The following is an 18,573-nucleotide window of genomic DNA, read 5'->3' as shown; positions in this document are numbered from 1 at the left end:
TTGTTCTCCAGGCGGGCTTCTGACTACTGCATTTGAAAGTACTCCCTGCTCTCCAGGCGGGCTCCTGACTGCTGCGCTTGAAAGTATTCCCTACTCTCCAGGCGGACTCCTGACTTCAAAATAGACAAAATAAAGAAAATTTTCTGCCCCAATTTGGTGGCTGGGGACAGATATGAGTGTAAAACTAAATCATATTACTAAGGATTTGAAATATAGGTCCCATTATTCAGGGTGTCCTAACAACTCTTAACTAAACGACAATTTTAAATCTAAGTTATATCTTCTACAGGTATGACTTCTACTAAATCTTGCTATCTAAGAGGATCTTTAAACTACTCCTCATTATCCAGGAGGGTCCTGAAAATCAAAAGTACAATTTTATCTTAAGAGTGACAACTTTTATGGCTGAATTATACAACCCTACAACAGACTTTACGTTAAATGTTGTTATCTAATCGAAATCTTAAAGCTAGTTCCCATTATTCAGGAGGGTCCTGAAAACCCGTAATTGAATCCTATCTCAAACATGCAAACTTCTAAGCCAACTTATATTCCTTTGGGATACATTTATGCTAGATTATGCTATTTCTGAACTTTAAACTAGGTCCCATTTTCCATGAGGGTCCTGAAAATCAAAAATCAAACCTGTTTGGTGACTGCCTTTCTCCACGGAGGGTTTCTCCGAAACAAACGAGATTTCTGCCCCTGTTTCAATCAAAGAAAAATCTTGTTAGTTTAAAATGTGGTGGTTGGTTTGTGGCCTTGACTTTGAGGGCGATTGCTCCTTTACTTCCCATGATAACTGATTTCCACTCGAGGACCTTGCTTGCTTATGGACTAACCACTTTCTCTGTCATCCTTATCACAGAAAATACCCCTTTTCCGTTCAGACCCAATTCCCTTTATCTGTTGCATTGCTCATGAACTGACATTTACCAACTTTTGTGTTTCACCGAAAATACCTTTGACCCGTCCACCTAACACCCTCCATCTGTTGCATCGTGCTCTTGTGTTGACATGTACTGCACCTTTGTGTTTCTCATGAATTCCAAAGCACGTTAATTGACATCCACTTAGTGCGCATATTGTTCTTTCCTGACTTAAATCATTGGCCTTGGCCTTGAAGTCTATTTTTCCCTTACTTGTCACGATAAATTTGATTTCTGCTTGGAAGACCTCGCTTGTCACTGTTTAAACACTTTCTTTGTTGATCTCATCACAGAGAATACCTTTGACCCGTTCACCCAACATCCTCTATTTGTTGCACTGTTCCGAACTGAAATATACCAAACCTTTGTATTTCACATGGACCCTAAGGCATGTTGATTGTTACCAACTCAGTGCGCTTGTTGTTTTTTCCTGACTTATGACACTAATGTGCTAGCCAGATCCCGTTTTGTGCAATTGGAAAGTTGGTGGCAGATTTGAAGTCATTTCTCCTTATTTTGACCAAACAGACAAAAGGAACATAGTAAAGGACAAGGAAAGAGATGATTCCTAACAAGAAAGCTACGAAGTATAAACCTATCAGATGTGGATACCAACTCTAATGACCACCATGACATGCACCTGTTGATTAAGTGGCCTAAGCTGTCAAACAAGTCTGATGTTCAACTCTTGTTATACCTCTAAACCGTGAAACTGGGCGTCAATGCTCCGATTATCCAATCTGATTCACAATCCTTATTCGACTTGTAGTGCCCGAAGGGTTTTCACCATCAAGCCTCTCTTATTTTGTTCTTTCTCTCAACTTTACCATCGCCTTATGGTGCCCATGAAGGTTTTCACCAATAAGACTCTCTCATTTTTAACATTTCCCTGCTTGGACCAAAGTGTTGCCCCTGATATGCATTACCTCTCATTGTTTGACCTGGCATTTCTCGAAGACTGATCGGAAGGTCTTTCTTTGGACCGTAATGTGGGCTTTTCGATAGGGTTAAAAATAAAGGATATCAAAGGCTCAAAACAATTCACATGGGTTCAAAATTACAACTTTCGGAATCAGATTTCTTACAACAACCACAACCTCTGCCCCAGTGTCTTGCTTGGGGACTTTTGGATTTTTATTTTGATGGGACTGAACCGTGAGGCTGCCTACGTATCCTTAAAAGGAATCAAGTCGAACATAGTTCATGTCATATGGATTACTCTGTTGTTGTGATTTTTCTTTTCTCTTTTTCTTTTCTTTTCTTTTCTTTCTTCCATTCTCTTTTTGTTGTTTTGTTGTTTTTTCTTTCTTCTTTTTCCTCTTTTTTTCTTCCTTTTTCTTCTTTCTTTTCTTTTTTTTTCAATTTTCATTTTTCCTTCTCTCCCATTTCGTTTTATTCTTTTCTCCTTTTCCTTTACTTATCTTTCACGCTTGTGTTCTGATCTTTGCTACTGATTCCGAAAGAGGGGTATGAAGGAAAATAAACAAAGCTCAAAGGGGTAACGAAGGATAAGGTTTTTAGATAGCAGAACAAAATGTCTTCGTCATTTCAATCTTCAAAACATGCCAAGTACAAACAACACAATTAAACAAACCAAGGAAAACATTCGTAACATCTTTTGATTATGCCAGACTTGATGACCATATCCACACATTCGCCTTCTACATCTGTTACATACAAAGCATCGTTGGACAACACCCTCACTCTCATTACCATGAACGGCCCCCTACAAATTTGGGGCAAACTTTCCGTTATCTTCACCCGATGCAGCATGATGCATTTCAATAGTGTATTTTTATGTTCTATCCGCCCCAGTTTCACACAATTCAGGCTTGAAGTGATCTCAAAATGCCTTCACTTATTTTCCTTTAATGTCCCTACATCTTCAACATCATTTCATTGCTTCGTGACTAAATTGACTTTTTAAGACCAGGCCGAGAATTATGCATACATGTCATGTCACTAGATTCAACAGGAAAAGAATTGCAGAAAGAACGGAGAACTAAACAAAAGAAAATGGCTAGAAATAACAGAAAACATGAAATTGCATTAGACAGTTGCTAAAACGGTTCGAACAACAAGATAAGCAAACTAAACTGGGATCACAAACCTGGAACAAACCTAGACAACACTAAACGAGCTACTACGACTAAACAAACTTGGCAAAATAAAAGGATAGAGGGATTTGAGTCGCAAGACAATATCCGAATTACAACCCTGAAAATAACCCGGACAACAGAAACGACAACAAAATAAACCACCAAGACTCCCCCAGCTTGCCAAGAGATGGAGCGTCTTTCCAATTACCAAGCACGACATCTTAGCCACTGAGTTCCGCATCAATATCGCCAAGACTATCACCTTCAACATTATCAACTTTAATCAACAAGTTCCCACGAGGATTCGCATTCTTCCTGTCACTGTCATTGCTCACAATTACCCCTTCCTAAATCATTCCTTCTATTTCCCTTTTCAAAGATCGGCAATCTTCAATGCTATGCCCTTGGACATTAGAGTGGTACTTGCATCGAACAGTAGAATCAAAGCCTTTCGCATATGGGTCTGGAGTATAGCCGAGGAGCGACTCAATCAGGACAGAATGCTTTAGCTTTTCAAACAAGCTTGTGTAGGATTCTCCGATGGGCGTGAAATTGTCTATTTGCCTTTGTTTCCCTCCATGCCTCAGTTTCCTAGGATTGTTGGATGCTTGAAAATGCTGTGAAGGCCTACGTGAATTTCGAGATGCTGGTGCTCGCCCTAGGGAGTGACCCGGTAGTTGGACAGATGGTCGGATGTTGTTCGATGGATAATACTAGGGTGGCTTATGTGGAGTTTGGGGATGTTCATAGGGTCGGTATTGAGGCTGAGAGCGTTTAGCAAGAACGACCACCAGACCATGTCGTTGGCGGAGGGAGTGACCTAGCGGTTGAACATATGACCGGTCATTGTTCGAAGGATAATGGTGAGGTGGATTATGTGGGGCTCGGGGATAGTTTTGGGGTTGGAATTAAGGCTGAGGACGTTTGGCAAGAACGACAACTGGACCCTGTCGTCGGCGGGGCTCAACGAGATCTTTTCTATCAATGGGAGGATCATTCCGAGCAACTTGTTCATTCCATCTGACCCAAAAGTCCCTAAAACTTTCCTTGGGTTTCTTTTCCATATGAGATAGGGAGGAGTAGTCTGGGACAATGTCTATATTGTACTGAAAGTGTCACACAAAATCTTGAGCCATGTCGCCCATTGTAGGCCATTTATTGATATCTTGATGATTATGCCATTCCAAAGCTGCCCCAGTCAAACTCGTATTGAAATGCGCCATCAACAAATCATCTTTCTCGCTAACACTTCTCATTTTACTGCAATAATCCCTCAAATGCGCTACCGGATCTCCATACCCATCAAGCAAGTTAAACTTTGGCACTTTAAACCCCGCAGGCAGATGAACGTCGGGGGACATAGACAATTCCTTGTGAGATACGCTACCCTGGTCTCCCATTCCTTGCTTGTTCTTTGAGGGTTGTTCTATGCTTTTCAGCATCGTGGATGCCCCATCTTTCCCTTTTCTTCCTGTGGACTTTTCATTTTCAACCTGAGGCTCATCCCTTGGGCCCTGTTTGTATAAGTAGGAAACTTTGTGGGCAACCTCTGAGGGGTAATATTGGGCATCATGAGCTTGGAGATAAGTGGGTGGATCTGGAGAGTATGGAGGATCATCTGGCATTATGTCCGGAGTTTGGGTGAGGGCAGCATCTAAGAAACTAGGTGGTGGCGGAGGTGGTGCTCTCCCGGTCATCCAGGCATGGTACATGCCCACCATGTGTTGTCTCAACATCTTTACCTCTTCAATCAACCCATTGTCTTGTTCAACCAACTGCTTTCTGGCACCGGTATCAACCAACTCAGTTCTGTTGTTATCTGCTATTGCCTTTTGCCTTTATGTTGTAGAGAAGAGTTGCCACCACAAACCAACCACCTTTCTGCTATGAATATGACGAAATTGAAGCCATCAAATTAGCGTTAGAGCATTTAACATATTGGTAACCGCACATTTGGGGAATGAATGCACCTAAGCAATTAACAGTTTTCTATTATGCATTTGCTCGACTGCTTGCGTCATCCCAGCCTTTTCCTTGTTTCTGATTGCAAACTTTTCTCTTTCTTTGCTTTTCTTTGTTTTTCTTTTTTTTCTCCTTTCCCTCTTGTTTTGTCATTGCTTCTTCCTCTTATTTTCTCTCTTTTCTTTTCTTTTTCTCTCTTGTTTTTTCCTCTCTTTTTCTTTTTTTTTCTTTTCTTTACTCTTTTTCTCTTTTGTTTTTCCTCTCTTTTTCTTTTTCTTTTTCTTTTTCTCTCTTGTTTTCTTTTGGTTATGGTCGAATCCTATGGAGATTGCCTACGTATCATGACCCCGAATGAATCAGACCGAGCGTAGTTCTGGGGGATAAGTGTGAAATAAAACATTTTTGGGATTTTTAGTTTTTATAAAAACAAATGCTTCGATTACAAAGACTCAACACTAACAAATTCTAAAAGAAACTAACAGACTCTAATGCAAAGACGAAATACAGACTCCGAAGATAAACTATCATACTCCAACAAAAGAAAATACAGACTCAAAAACAATTGATAGACTTCAGCAGAAAGAAAATACAAACTCAATATGACTGACAGACTTTAACAGAAAAGGAAATACAGACTCAAATGAAAAATCATGAATACATCAATGCTCCTGGTGTCTGCAAGACATCATTCGGTCTCGCCGTGGGCCTATATGCAAGATCCCTTTGGAGTCGGTCCAAATCATTCATTATCTTTTTAACAAATGTCATCACTGCTGCGAAGAAGGTAGTGCGAGTCATATCCTCACAGATCTGGCACTTCATAATGATGTAGTCAGCGAAGTTTCTAATTCTCTCTCTTATGATGCCTTTTTCTTGTAACAAACGCCCAATCTGCTAGGCCCTGGCTTCCAAAATTTGCTCGGCCACGTGGTTCTGCTCCTGATATAGTTGCAAATCTATTTCTAATTGCACCAATGATGTATAACAATGTTCCCTTTCAACTTTGAAGTCTTTTGCCTGTTTGATCATTTTGTTTTCCGTGGCGATGACCCTTTTCTTTAACCCTGCAATCTTATTGTCGTACTTTTCTTTTAACTGCTTAACCAGGCATGCTCGTTCATCTGCGTTTTTAGCCAATTGCTTTCGAACCTTGGCTAGTTTGCTTTCTGCTTTGTTCAATCAAAACTATAATCGTTTACTTTCTGCCTCAGGTTAGCTATGAGTTTTCCATCTCTGTCGCTTCGGGCTAGATTTTCTACCGCTACTTTCATTTTCTGAATTTGAGCTCGAAGGGCCTCATTTTCTTTGGCTAGCCTTTTCTTTTCTCCTTCATCCACCACAACTTGCAAGCTTCTCTCGAATTGAAGTTCTCTGATTTGCTTTTCCAATTTTCCTATTGTGGCTCTGTACTCGTTTTCCCTAGCCAACCAAACCCATTGTTCTTGTGACGCCTCAATAAATTCCTGAAGGTGGGGTCTTTTGGCCGGCCTTCCAAACTCAATTTCTCTTCTGTACCAAGCAAGGTATCCTGGTGAAACCTCACCCTTGGATCGATCACGTACACAGGTATTGGCTGTTAAGTATTGACATTCGCTCCAGATTTGACGGACTGGTGCTTCATGAAACTGACCGTTAGGTCCGATCTTAACTACCTGAGCACTAAGATCTTCATCTCTCGGAACTATCTAGCATCTCCCCAGCTGCCTCAAAACCCGATATGGGGCATAAGGCTGGATGCTCCTAAGTCCCATCAAGAGGAAATGAGGCCCGGTGGCTGGCATGTATATGACTTCATCTACCGGCAGCCATCCAAATGTCCACTCTATTTGATTTGCAGTGATGGAATGGAGGCGTGTTACCCACTTTGTGACCCCTTCTGGCAACTTGATTCTGTCAACCCTCGTGTCAAATTCTTCTATGCATGTCTTTTCTGTCGACCCATAACTCATGCATTGAGGACGATGGCATAAGTGTTCGATCATCCACGTCTGCAATAACACGTTGCTTCCCTCGAAAAAGTCTCGTCCAGCTTTGTAGGCTGTGAGAGCGCGGAAGATTTCAGCTACTATCATGGGCGCGAGGGTACTGTTGGCCTGAGTAAGCAAAGTGCTAACAACCACAGATACTCGTATGTCCATATTCCCGTCTTTTCTAGGAAGCACCACGAGTCCCAAAAAGGCCACCATAAAAGCAAAACACATATGTTCTTCCCACTTAAGGCGGTTTCCTATGCTGCAAATTTTGTTTTCGACTTGTTGAACCCCTCTATATGACCATATCTGTTGTATATGAACTGCAAAGTACAAAAACCGGCTGCCAAGTCTGGGTTGTGGACCCCCCTGCTTATTTTCAAAGAGTCTAGGAATCTGTGCACGGCTACGGCCCTTGGAGCAATCAGGTACTAGTGTCTTAGGGGAACTTTAGGACTCCCAATATATCCGGTTATTTCTTCCAATGTTGGGATAAGTTCAAAATATGAGAAGTGAAATACGTTGTGGGCCGGGTCCCTAAATGTAACCAACGCCTTTATGATGTCTGCCCTAGGATTAATCTTCAGCAACCTAGTGAGGCCTCCCAGATATAGATTGACCGTGTCTTGTCCCGATTTACCCAGATCATCCCACCACATATGCAATTCCAAAAGGATCTTGTTCAGGACTGTTATTGGCAAATTCTGACTCGTGCTCATTCTGCACATTTATTAGGGTGGTTAAGCAAAAATCGCGATTCAATTAACTCAAAGATAACACAGACACCTTTCTTCTTTTTTTCATTTAAAAATAAAATCCGGTTTTGCCAATACGGCCTTTCAGCACATCGAGGACGAAGATTTTAAGGCTGTATTGGCTATCCGGTAAAAACCTTGAAAAACGACCACAGGCGGTTGTTCTTGCAAAAGCAGCCTTCCGGCACCCTTTTAGGGGCATTTCGGCTATTTTTGACAAGGATGGCATCACCCTAATTATTTTCAAATAAAAGTAAAATTTTGTTCTTTTGGCTATTTTCGCAAAAAGTGAAGTTGGACCCGATGGGGGTTACCTACGTATCTCACACCCTGTGAGAATCAAACTGGCGTAGTTTGGGCAGATAAAACGAACTATTTTTGAAAACAAGACTCTTCTTTTTTTTCATTTCATTAGCAAATAAAACAAACTATTTTTGAAAATAAAAACTCTCTCTTTTTTACATTGGCAAATAAAACAAACTATTTTTGTAAACACAAACTTTTTTTTTCTTCTCTTTTTTTCCATTTTCTCGAAAATTCGGCAGAGTTTCGGCACTATTTGGACATTGTTTTTTTTCAAAACAGACTATTAACTCTCTTTAACCCTCATACTGCTATCTCTCTTTCCTCAACCTTTCAGATATTCAAAAGTCGGTCAGCATGCCAGTCTGAAGCAAATAAATGCACAAGTAGCAAGTAAGATGCATCAGGATTGTCTTTTTCATTTTTGGTGCACCTGTCCTAGACAGACCCAACCCCTGTGTTGAACCTCCAAAGTCAAATGCACATTATGCAAACAAACGTTCCAACTAGGGATCCGGCATGAAGCTGAGTTATTCTAGGTTTAAAACCTGGGTATTTGTTCTAGACTGTGTACCCGAGCGGATAACTCGAGTCGAGGAGGGGGCTACATACCGGGAACCAAATGTCTATCCGGCTTAGTAACTTGTCCGAGACTCTTTCTTATTTCAAGGTATGACACTAACAAAATAGGGAGTCTCGACCAGCGAGCACATCCCCGAAGATGAGAAGAGAAGGGTTTCGTAGCAGTTTATATACAGTCCAGATAATATCAAAGCGGTAAAAAGCGTCACTTAGCACATTAGGCTCAAACATGTAACAAAATCAGATAAAGCCAAATATAATAATTTATCTAAGCTCGAATTCTGAACCCTGAACCAAAGATTCTGGGTTCGATCCCCAGCAGAGTCGCCAGAGCTGTCACACCTTATTTTTTACCTACACCCCCGGAAAGGGTGTATAAATAAGGGTGGGAGTATAAAGGAGTTTTTCCAATTAAAGGACAATCGACACGGGATTTATTATTAAAAAGAATTCAGAGTCGCCACTTGGGAGATTAATGGTGTCCCAAGTCACCGGTTGAATCCTTAATCGAGGAAAAGATTGACTCTGTTTAATAGTCCGCGAACCAGAAATGCGGCTAAGGAATTCTGTTAACCCGGGAGAAGGTGTTAGGCATTCCTGAGTTCCGTAGTTCTAGCACGGTCGCTCAACTGTTATATTTGCCCTATTTATCTAATTTTAAACACTTTTAAACCTATGTGCATTTTTAAAACTTTAACCGCTTTTAGTCATTTTTAGGAATATTGCAACGCTATTAAAACACGTCTCAAACCACGTCACATAAATGCACCCATGCTCTTTGACATATTTTAACATCGTTGAGATTTGGATTTGGGTCACATAAATGCGCACCCGAGTTTAGGAAGGTAAATTATTTAACTAACGCGCCTAGAGCAATTGCGCGTTTGCAACTTTGCGAGGGCCATGAAACATTTGCTAAATGGCACGCCTCGATTCCTAATAAGTTAAAATTAGTTAAGTGAGGGACATACATTATGGAATTCATTTGTGAATGGCACGCCTCACTTTATTTAAAAAAGATTCGTACTCAACTAATTCTGATTTCACACATCTAGAAATTTATAGATCTAATTCTGAAAGCTTCAATAACAAAGGGGAGGCTGCCAAGGATATTATGACCGATCATACAGAGACAAATAGCCAAACCTTTAATGCAATAATGTAGTAGCACCAGACAAAAAAACTGCAGCATATATAAAGTAAAATCTTTATCTAAAGGTAATGGGGCATTGTATTAAAGTGGAATTTATACGTATGGCTAATTATTTGGGATCAATCAACATCTGCTAGTAGTAGTCATCTCTATTGCAAAGGAAGAAGATTCAAAAGGAGGCAATTGTACGAGACTGTATCACAATAATAGCAAAACAGGAACATGTGCTCCTAACCAACGCACCATCAAGGGCGGAGCTTTGTATTTCCGAAAACATGACTTTAGAACACGATCGGAATCAGAACCTCAACTGAAGACCGGCAGCAACAAATTGAGAACAAATTTCAGCTCAATACTTCAGAAATCAAGCTAAGCACGCTAGTCGAATTCATTCAAATCAATTAACTTAAACGATCTAGTACAAGTTCAGCTATAACTCAATCTTTCCAAAATTTTCAGCACATATGGACCTTAAGCACATCACAGCAACTCTATTGAACACAACCAAGCATGCTTCGCAAATTCGATACATCTGTAATTCCCCACCAGAATTTGATGACAGTGATATAAGTTAAACAGGTTTAAATCTTCTAACATACAAATTACTCAGAAAAAGATTCAATCATATAAAGATAACAAGTGTATCAAAATTTCATGGAGAGGAACAAAAGACACGTTTCGTATTATGTCCAAGTAAAACTTGAATTCATAGTTGAATACCTGGTTGGGCAAGAAATGATTGAAAGAGCCAAAGAAAAACACAACAAAGAGGGCTGAAGTTCGGCAAACACGAGCAGAAATTAGATCAGAACCTCGAGCAACAGCTGGGAACTCGACTCGGCACCACGAATCTCGAATTGGACATGAACTCAAACCCAAATATCAATCAAATCCCATTTTTTGCGACAAATAAACCCAGGCAAACATTCTCTCCATCCGTCCCGATTTTCTGTAAGTTCTCTCTACTGTGTGTGTGTGTGTGTGTGTGTTCAGCGACTGAAATCCACGAAAAAGATGAAGTTTCGCTAGAGGGGGGCGTTTTTGGCTGACGAAGGTGATGAAGAAAAAGAAGACAGCTCAGGGGTATTGTTTGGGGTGCCAGCGTTCAGGGGTTTTAGCTCCAGAGGAAGCCATGGAATTTTTTGTTGTTTCTTCTATGAAGACCGTCGATCAGGGGGTGGGTCTCCTGTGTATTTTGTTGAGAAGATGAAGTTACAGGGGAATAGGGTCTTTTGTGCGTAGCTGCTCCTCAGCTTTTTTTTCAGCCTTTTCTTCGTTATCCCCCCTTTAGTCTTAGGTTTTTACTCCTTTTTATATTGTAGGTTTTTTTGGTAGGGTTTTAGGTTAAGGTGTATGGGCCTAGGAATTATGGGCTTGGCAATTGTGGGCTAGGTCCAAAATTAGGCTAAAACTGGGTTGCTCGAGCCCATGTTCTATTCTTTCGTTGCGAACGAGATTAAAAATATGGGCCCACTTATTAATTAATTAATCCTACTATTCAAATAAAACTAACCATTAAGACAAACCTATTTTTGGCATTTTCAAATATCATATTAAAATAAAAATACGATACTATTTTTATATTTTTTTTAAGACTTTTTTTTAAGATTCAAAATGACTACAAAACATTAACGAACCTATTTTTGTGATTTTGGTTTTCTTGTAATAAAATAAAGTAAACGAGCCAAAATTACTTGAAATATCTATATTATGCCTAAATTAAATATTTTACGCTAATATATAAAAAATCTTGGGGAGGGTCAAACATCACATGTCTACTAGTTGTGACAAGGCGAAACAGTCGATATTATCAATAAGAAATTGAATGAATTTTTTCCTGAGTTCGGGGGTTAATCCCATTCCCAGGTACACCTTACGATCGGGGAGGTGTTCGATCAAAACAGCTTGCTCCTGATTGTCAATTGTCGATTTCGTTGCATCCAACTCTTCGGGGCAACGAAAGTTCGAGGAGCGAGGAAATCTTCTTCGTCGTCCTCGGGGGTCCGTATGCTCCTAGACACATCCGAGGTCGAGAGTACGGGGATCGGCTCCTCCTGGTAAACCACAAACATTTCTTTCGCCGCATGTTGTTCTCCGTATATGGTGGTTATGCCATCCTTTGTCGGAAATTTAATCATCTGGTGCAGAGTTGACAGTACTGCCCTCAGGCGTATTCACGGCCTGCCAAGCAATGCATTATACCTTATATCGCCATTGATGACATGAAATTTGAGGTTCTGAACCGTGCCAGACGTATCGACTGGAAGGGTGATTTCTCCTTTTGTTACTTTGTCGGTCATGTTTAAGCCGTGGAAGACCTGGGAGGCGGGTATGATCCGATCGAGCAAGCCAAGTTGTTCTACTTCCCCTGACCTGATTACGTTGGCCGAGCTGCATGGATCCACAAGCACACATTTAACCTGAATGTTGTTTAAAAGAAACAAGATTACCAGCGCATCGTTGTGTGGCTCTGCCAAGGTCTCGAGATCCTCTTCACTGAATGCGAGGGTGTCTTCGGCCACGCGATCTCGGATCGGCCCTTCTATTGTGGCAGATATTTTTGTCCGCTTGATCATGGGCCCTTGGGGAATGTCGGTCCCTCCAATAATCATATAAACGACATGCTGAAGAATCTCTTTCTGAGCCCAAGATAGATTTTGCTAGGTTTCCTGCAGAACTTTTCAGCGCGCTGGTGAACATGAGGAGTGATGACAACGCATTGGGCGTCCTGTGAGATCATACACCTTAGAGGTTGGCTCTGGTGCGTTTACAGGGTTCTGTGGTGGTATACCGACACTTGGAACAGCCACACTATTCTCTCCTCGGTTCTCGAGGTAGTTATTTTTATCTCTATTCACTAAGTTAGGCATTTCGACTTGAAATTTGAAGATCTTGGACAAGAACAGGTGTGAAAGACAACTTGCGTTATGTGATGAAACCAGCAAAAAAATTATCATTATTATTTTTAGCCCCACGGTGGGCGCCAAACTGTTTACCATGACAATGGTAATAACAATTAAATTTGATTATGAGACTCTAAAAATACGTGATCTATTTTTATGCTAGTAGTTAAGCAATTGATGCTATGTATGTGAGACTTAGAAATGAAATAAGAGTTAAGGATAAGATGATAACCAAACTGATAGGTTAACAATCGGGGCCTCGAGCTTGTCAATTTGGGGGCCTCGAGGTCGATCTCGAAGCTCGGCTGTGAGCTATCAAAGATGATCGAGGTATGACTAACAGTTATAATAAAATCAACGAAGGCTCTTTATGGCCAATGATAAGCAATAAATGATGAACAATAATGAAGATTGTAAATGGAAGTAATAATCTCAAGAGAGTATGTTAGAAAGCAGAGAGAATGTTCTTGCTTATTTTGTATGGAGCAATCAATCCTTAAAATATGGTAAGGACCCCCTTTATATAAAAAAATGTGGGATCCTATCATAGTGCAAACGCATTTATTACAAAGATATGGAGATGAGACAGCTAGTCGACGTCATGATGCCGGCTCAGACGAGCCTAACAGACTTTGGGAACTCCCCTCTTTTCCAATATAGTCGTTGGTCCGCATTGCCCCGAGGTCGAGCATCGACAGCCCTCGAAGGTGAACCTTGACCCCAGTCTCGAGCCTTGGGAATGTACGTTCGCGGGGCATCATAATGACGAGGAAATTGGACCATTCGAATTCATCGTGCATACAATGGTTGTATACCCACGCGACAGCGGGCACATGAATAATATGATAAATGAAAAATATTTTAGATGCGGAATCAATAAATAATTTTTTTCTTCAGAAAATAAAAAAACATGCTGACCTGCATTTTTTACTCCATTTTTCTCACTTAACCATTGTTACATATTATGTTTACTTATATCTCAATTTACCACTTATTACGTTTATTCATCTTAGTTTATCACTATACTATAGTGTGATGATCCAATTAGTCGTTTTTGAGATCTAAAATTTCTTTTCTCTATTTGAGACCTCTCATATGTTCATTAGTAATATATGAATTGTGGGTATGGTGGCACGGGTTCCGAGGGATTTGAAGCCTTATGGAACACTTGAACTAGAACTTAAAGCCTTAAATTACGATAATTGACCAAAGTTAATATTTTGAGTAAACAAACTTAGATTCATGATTTGAAAGTTCATTAGGTTCGTATGATAATTTTGGACTTAATTATATGTTCAAAGTAGGATCTGAGGGGTTAGGGTATGATTCGACACTATCCAAAAAAGTTGTAAACTTATGAGTTCATAAATTGGATTTGAACTTTAATTTTGAGTTGTGATGTTTCTATATATGTTTTGAACCCTTGAACAAGTTCGTATAGAATATTTAGGCAAGATTCAAAGTCCAAATTGGACTCGACTAAATTCAGACTTCTTAGCTATAATTAAGTAAATTGTGTTCTTTTGCGTGGAAAAAGTATAACACCCCATGCAGGACAAAAGTTTGTAATTCCTCGGTCTTAATTTATGTAGCAGTAATAGATTCAGCATCGAGTATAAAAAGAAAATAAATTTTTGAAATTTATGATCTAAAGTAAGCCATATACGTTTGCGTAATTACAAAACATCTCATTAAGATAAAATAAAAAGTTTAAAGTTAAAATATTTTTAAATAAAAAAATATGTCATTCTTTATTAGATAAGCTAATTAAAGAAAAGTGTATCAGATAAAATGGAACAAAGGAATACCAAGATTAATTGATCTACTTTCAAATTCAAGTATTACCTCAGCTCAACAAGAATAATTTTTTTTGGGGGGGTAAGTAATTAATTTGGTATTTGTTTAGACTTTACCCTTACCTTTTGTGAGCTAAAGAGGCTGGTTCCAATAGACCGTCAATTTAAAAAAGCCTTTTCAAAAGAGGTTTGTAAAATACAAGAATTAAAAAAAATGAAAATACTAAAAAAGAAAAAGGAAAAATATTATAATAGTAAAGAAATCAAAGCAAAAGAAGCAACAATAGTAATAAAATTAAAGAGTAAGATGATGATGGTGATGACAATGATAATAATAATAATAATAATAATAATGATGATGATGATGATGATGATGATGATGATGATGATGATGATGATGATGATGGGGAGAAGAGGGAGAAGATAAGGTGATCTAAACTAGAACTATGTTCTTCCACAGAAAAGAGAGAAATCACTCGACGACCTACTAACATTCTACTCTAATCCTCGACTTTCATGCTCTTCTATCTCGGGTCGTGTCCTAGGTAAGTTGAAAATGTGGCATGTCTAATTACCTCTCTCCAATTCTTCTTCGGTCTACCTCTACTCTCCTTAGACCTATCATTGCCAACCTCTCGCACTAGGGCATCCATGCTCCTCCTCTTTACATGCTAAAAGTATCCCAGTCGCACTTCTCGCATCTTGTCCTCCACAGAGGTCACTCCCACTCTGTCGTGAATATCTTTGTTCCTATTCTTATCTCTCCTAATATGTCCGTCATATCACCTGAAATTACTTAATTTTGTCATCTGTCACTCACCATGTAATTTTTTAAAAGGTCCAAATTTACCCCGATTAACTTTTGAGTATAGTTCAGAATTACAAGCTAGAAAAATAATAGTATTAAATCAAAGTCTACGGAGGACGAAGTTGCTCAATCTCGCATGCCGTATAGTATAGGGGCAACTTCGCCCCTTCTCCGAATATTCGACCATTTTTTCTCATAAAATTCTATGTCTCTCCATCACAACATCAGATTTGAACTTTCTACATTTTTTTTTCTTCACTTGTGACAAAAAATACACTGTTTTAATTCCATGACGTGCTTCACTGGGTGTGACTTTGGCTTTTTAAGTCTTTGTCGGTCTTCTTCTGCTTGTCTATATAAGAAGCAGCCTAATGGTTCCTTAAACACACAATTTCAGCTCAAGTGTTTCTTACTCTCTCATTTCCATTTTAGCTATGACTTTATGCATTAAAAATGGCTTTCTTGCAGCTGCCCTTGTACTTGTTGGGCTGTTAATTTGCAGTATCCAAATGATAGGTCTCTCTCTCTCACACACACACACACACTCTCATGATACATGTACATGCACCTTGTATGATGCGGATCAACTTATGTACACTAATAGCGTAAATAATTTTTACAATATATATTAGGATTAATATATTTTAACATGTTGTGTCAGGTAATCTACCTTATTTATTAAGTCACTTATTATGAATAGTTACTTATAGTTACTTCTGGGTGACCCGACACTATAATGTTGGCAAGAGAAGAACTTAAATAGAGAATCATGGTTAGTGAGAATATTCATTTATTCGACACCAACTTATTTGGGGACTGAAACTTCTTTGTAATATACTCTTTTTCTTACAATCCAGGGGCACAATCTATTGGAGTATGCTATGGAAAACATGCAAACAATTTACCATCAGACCAAGATGTTATAAACCTATACAATGCTAATGGCATCAGAAAGATGAGAATCTACAATCCAGATACAAATGTCTTCAACGCTCTCAGAGGAAGTAACATTGAGATCATTCTCGACGTCCCACTTCAAGATCTTCAATCCCTAACTGATCCTTCAAGAGCCAATGGATGGGTCCAAGATAACATAATAAATCATTTCCCAGATGTTAAATTTAAATATATAGCTGTTGGAAATGAAGTCTCTCCCGGAAATAATGGTCAATATGCACCATTTGTTGCTCCTGCCATGCAAAATGTATATAATGCATTAGCAGCAGCAGGGTTGCAAGATCAAATCAAGGTCTCAACTGCAACATATTCAGGGATCTTAGCGAATACCAACCCGCCCAAAGATAGTATTTTTCGAGGAGAATTCAATAGTTTCATTAATCCCATAATCCAATTTCTAGTACAACATAACCTTCCACTCTTAGCCAATGTCTATCCTTATTTTGGTCACATTTTCAACACTGCTGATGTCCCACTTTCTTATGCTTTGTTCACACAACAAGAAGCAAATCCTGCAGGATATCAAAATCTTTTTGATGCCCTTTTGGATTCTATGTATTTTGCTGTAGAGAAAGCTGGAGGACAAAATGTGGAGATTATTGTATCTGAAAGTGGCTGGCCTTCTGAAGGAAACTCTGCAGCAACTATTGAAAATGCTCAAACTTACTATGAAAATTTGATTAATCATGTGAAAAGCGGGGCAGGAACTCCAAAGAAACCTGGAAATGCTATAGAAACTTATTTATTTGCCATGTTTGATGAAAATAATAAGGAAGGAGATATCACAGAGAAACACTTTGGACTCTTTTCTCCTGATCAGAGGGCAAAATATCAACTCAATTTCAATTAATTAATGCATGGTAACATTTATTGATATATATAGTGATATGAGTAATAAGGAGAAGTAGAACTGCTATGTTTTTCTCTTCAATTGAAAATGTAACTCTGGTTTCACTTTGATATTTATATGACATGTTTATTGAGATCTCGTCTTTTGTTTTAAATTATTGCCTTCTATTGGCAAATATCTGCGTAATTTTCATTTTTTTTTTTAAATACTAAGCCTCAAAAGAGTGACTACCAATATATTCTTGATTATTAATATTCCCCCGTGCTTGGGGGACCGGGTGAGGTGGGGGGTGGGGGGATGACGAAAAAAGTTAATGAAAAACCGGTTTGCATTGGATGCTCTTTTTAACCTCCCCAAAATATGATGGTTTTGTTGTCTTGGAGAGTGTTTAAGCTACTTCTTCTCAAGAATTTTCTTGGTCAGTTCTTAACGTAATTGCTTTTAATTTCTTAATTATCGGTAACCCTTCGAAACAAAAGGAAAATTAAGCTAGGAGATGACTCGTATTCATGATGTTTTACCTTGGATCAACCCCACCTTTATATTTCATACGATGTTTTTCATTGAAGAGGATGAACTAGACTTTTTTTATCATCGCACCCAAGGCAAATCAAAACAAAGATCTTCCACCAATATTTTTATTCTCTTGGCCCGCTATAATACTGGTAATAAAGAGGTCTCTTTCTTTCCTCCAACACGGTTTCATTTTCCCTTCAAGGTTTCTTTATTTCTACTAGTTTTTAAGTAAGCAATTTGTAGGAAGTAAAAAAGTATTTGCTTTCGAAATCCACTCCTGAAGTCGCGTCACTAAAATAAAGTATTTTCGAGTTATTTTTTGTCGAAAACTCTCCTTCCGTCTTATTTAGAAATATTAAATTTAGCATTTATTAAATTGGAAAGATACTTGTAGATTCTATAGCAACACATAAAGTTAGGAAAACTTAGTTTCTTAACTTTGTTGGCCATGTAACGGTTGCTAAATTGTCCGCAGCGCCATTGCAACTACGTTATGCAATGTAATTTGCTCCATAGCACTATAAGAAACAACATTGACAAAGTCAAATGATGTATTTATTAATATTAGTCCTTGTTGTCTTTTTCTCAACTTTAAAAAATAGGGCTCCATGTGACCTATAGGTCACGGGTTTGAGTTGTAGAATCAGTCATTGACACTTACATCAAGGTAGACTGCCTATACTATAGCCTTAGGGGTACGGTCCTTCTCAGACCCTACGCGAACACATCATACTTTATACATCAAACTGCCCTTTTAATAGGTATGTAGTCTAAATAGTCTGAATCGACTAGCTAGCTGTATAATAGAGATCTCATAGCTAGAGCAATTAAAGAATAGATAGAGAAAAGGATTAATATGAAAGCAAACTTCTTCATATCACAAAGTTTGTCTGATGTCAAGTGGAAGAATCTAATCTAAAATGATAGACAATAAGTGAAGTGCGTACTACACATCTCAAGACTATTATAATTTATTTCGGAATAACCTCG

General features: G+C 38.9%; 1 protein-coding gene across 2 annotated transcripts; it reads left to right on the top strand.

The window, feature by feature from the left end:
* The first annotated feature begins 15,652 nt into the window (after positions 1-15,652).
* Positions 15,653-17,205, top strand: LOC138876991 (glucan endo-1,3-beta-glucosidase, acidic). Of its 2 annotated transcripts, none has more exons than XM_070156331.1 (2): positions 15,653-15,776; positions 16,118-17,205. In XM_070156331.1, exons 1-2 carry the CDS (start codon positions 15,695-15,697, stop codon positions 17,065-17,067), a joined length of 1,032 nt encoding a protein of 343 aa, XP_070012432.1. In that variant the 5' UTR covers positions 15,653-15,694; the 3' UTR covers positions 17,068-17,205. The 2 variants fall into 2 exon arrangements, with proteins under 2 accessions (XP_070012432.1, XP_070012433.1); XM_070156332.1 differs by lacking the exon at positions 15,653-15,776 and adding an exon at positions 15,804-16,032.
* The last annotated feature ends 1,368 nt before the right edge of the window (positions 17,206-18,573 follow it).

The sequence above is a fragment of the Nicotiana sylvestris genome, chromosome 9 (genome assembly GCF_000393655.2).
Source record: "Nicotiana sylvestris chromosome 9, ASM39365v2, whole genome shotgun sequence".
Taxonomy (NCBI): Eukaryota; Viridiplantae; Streptophyta; class Magnoliopsida; order Solanales; family Solanaceae; genus Nicotiana; species Nicotiana sylvestris.
The sequence above is the reverse complement of the archived record's forward strand: the minus strand, read 5'-3'. Positions and strand labels throughout refer to the sequence as shown.

What these genes read in the sequence shown, in the direction of transcription:
- LOC138876991 (XM_070156331.1), top strand. Translation starts at nt 15,695, where the DNA reads ATGACTTTATGCATTAAAAATGGCTTTCTTGCAGCTGCCCTTGTACTT. An exon ending in TTGCAGTATCCAAATGATAG is followed by an intron (nt 15,777 to 16,117) that starts GTCTCTCTCTCT and finishes CTTACAATCCAG; the next exon opens with GGGCACAATCTATTGGAGTA.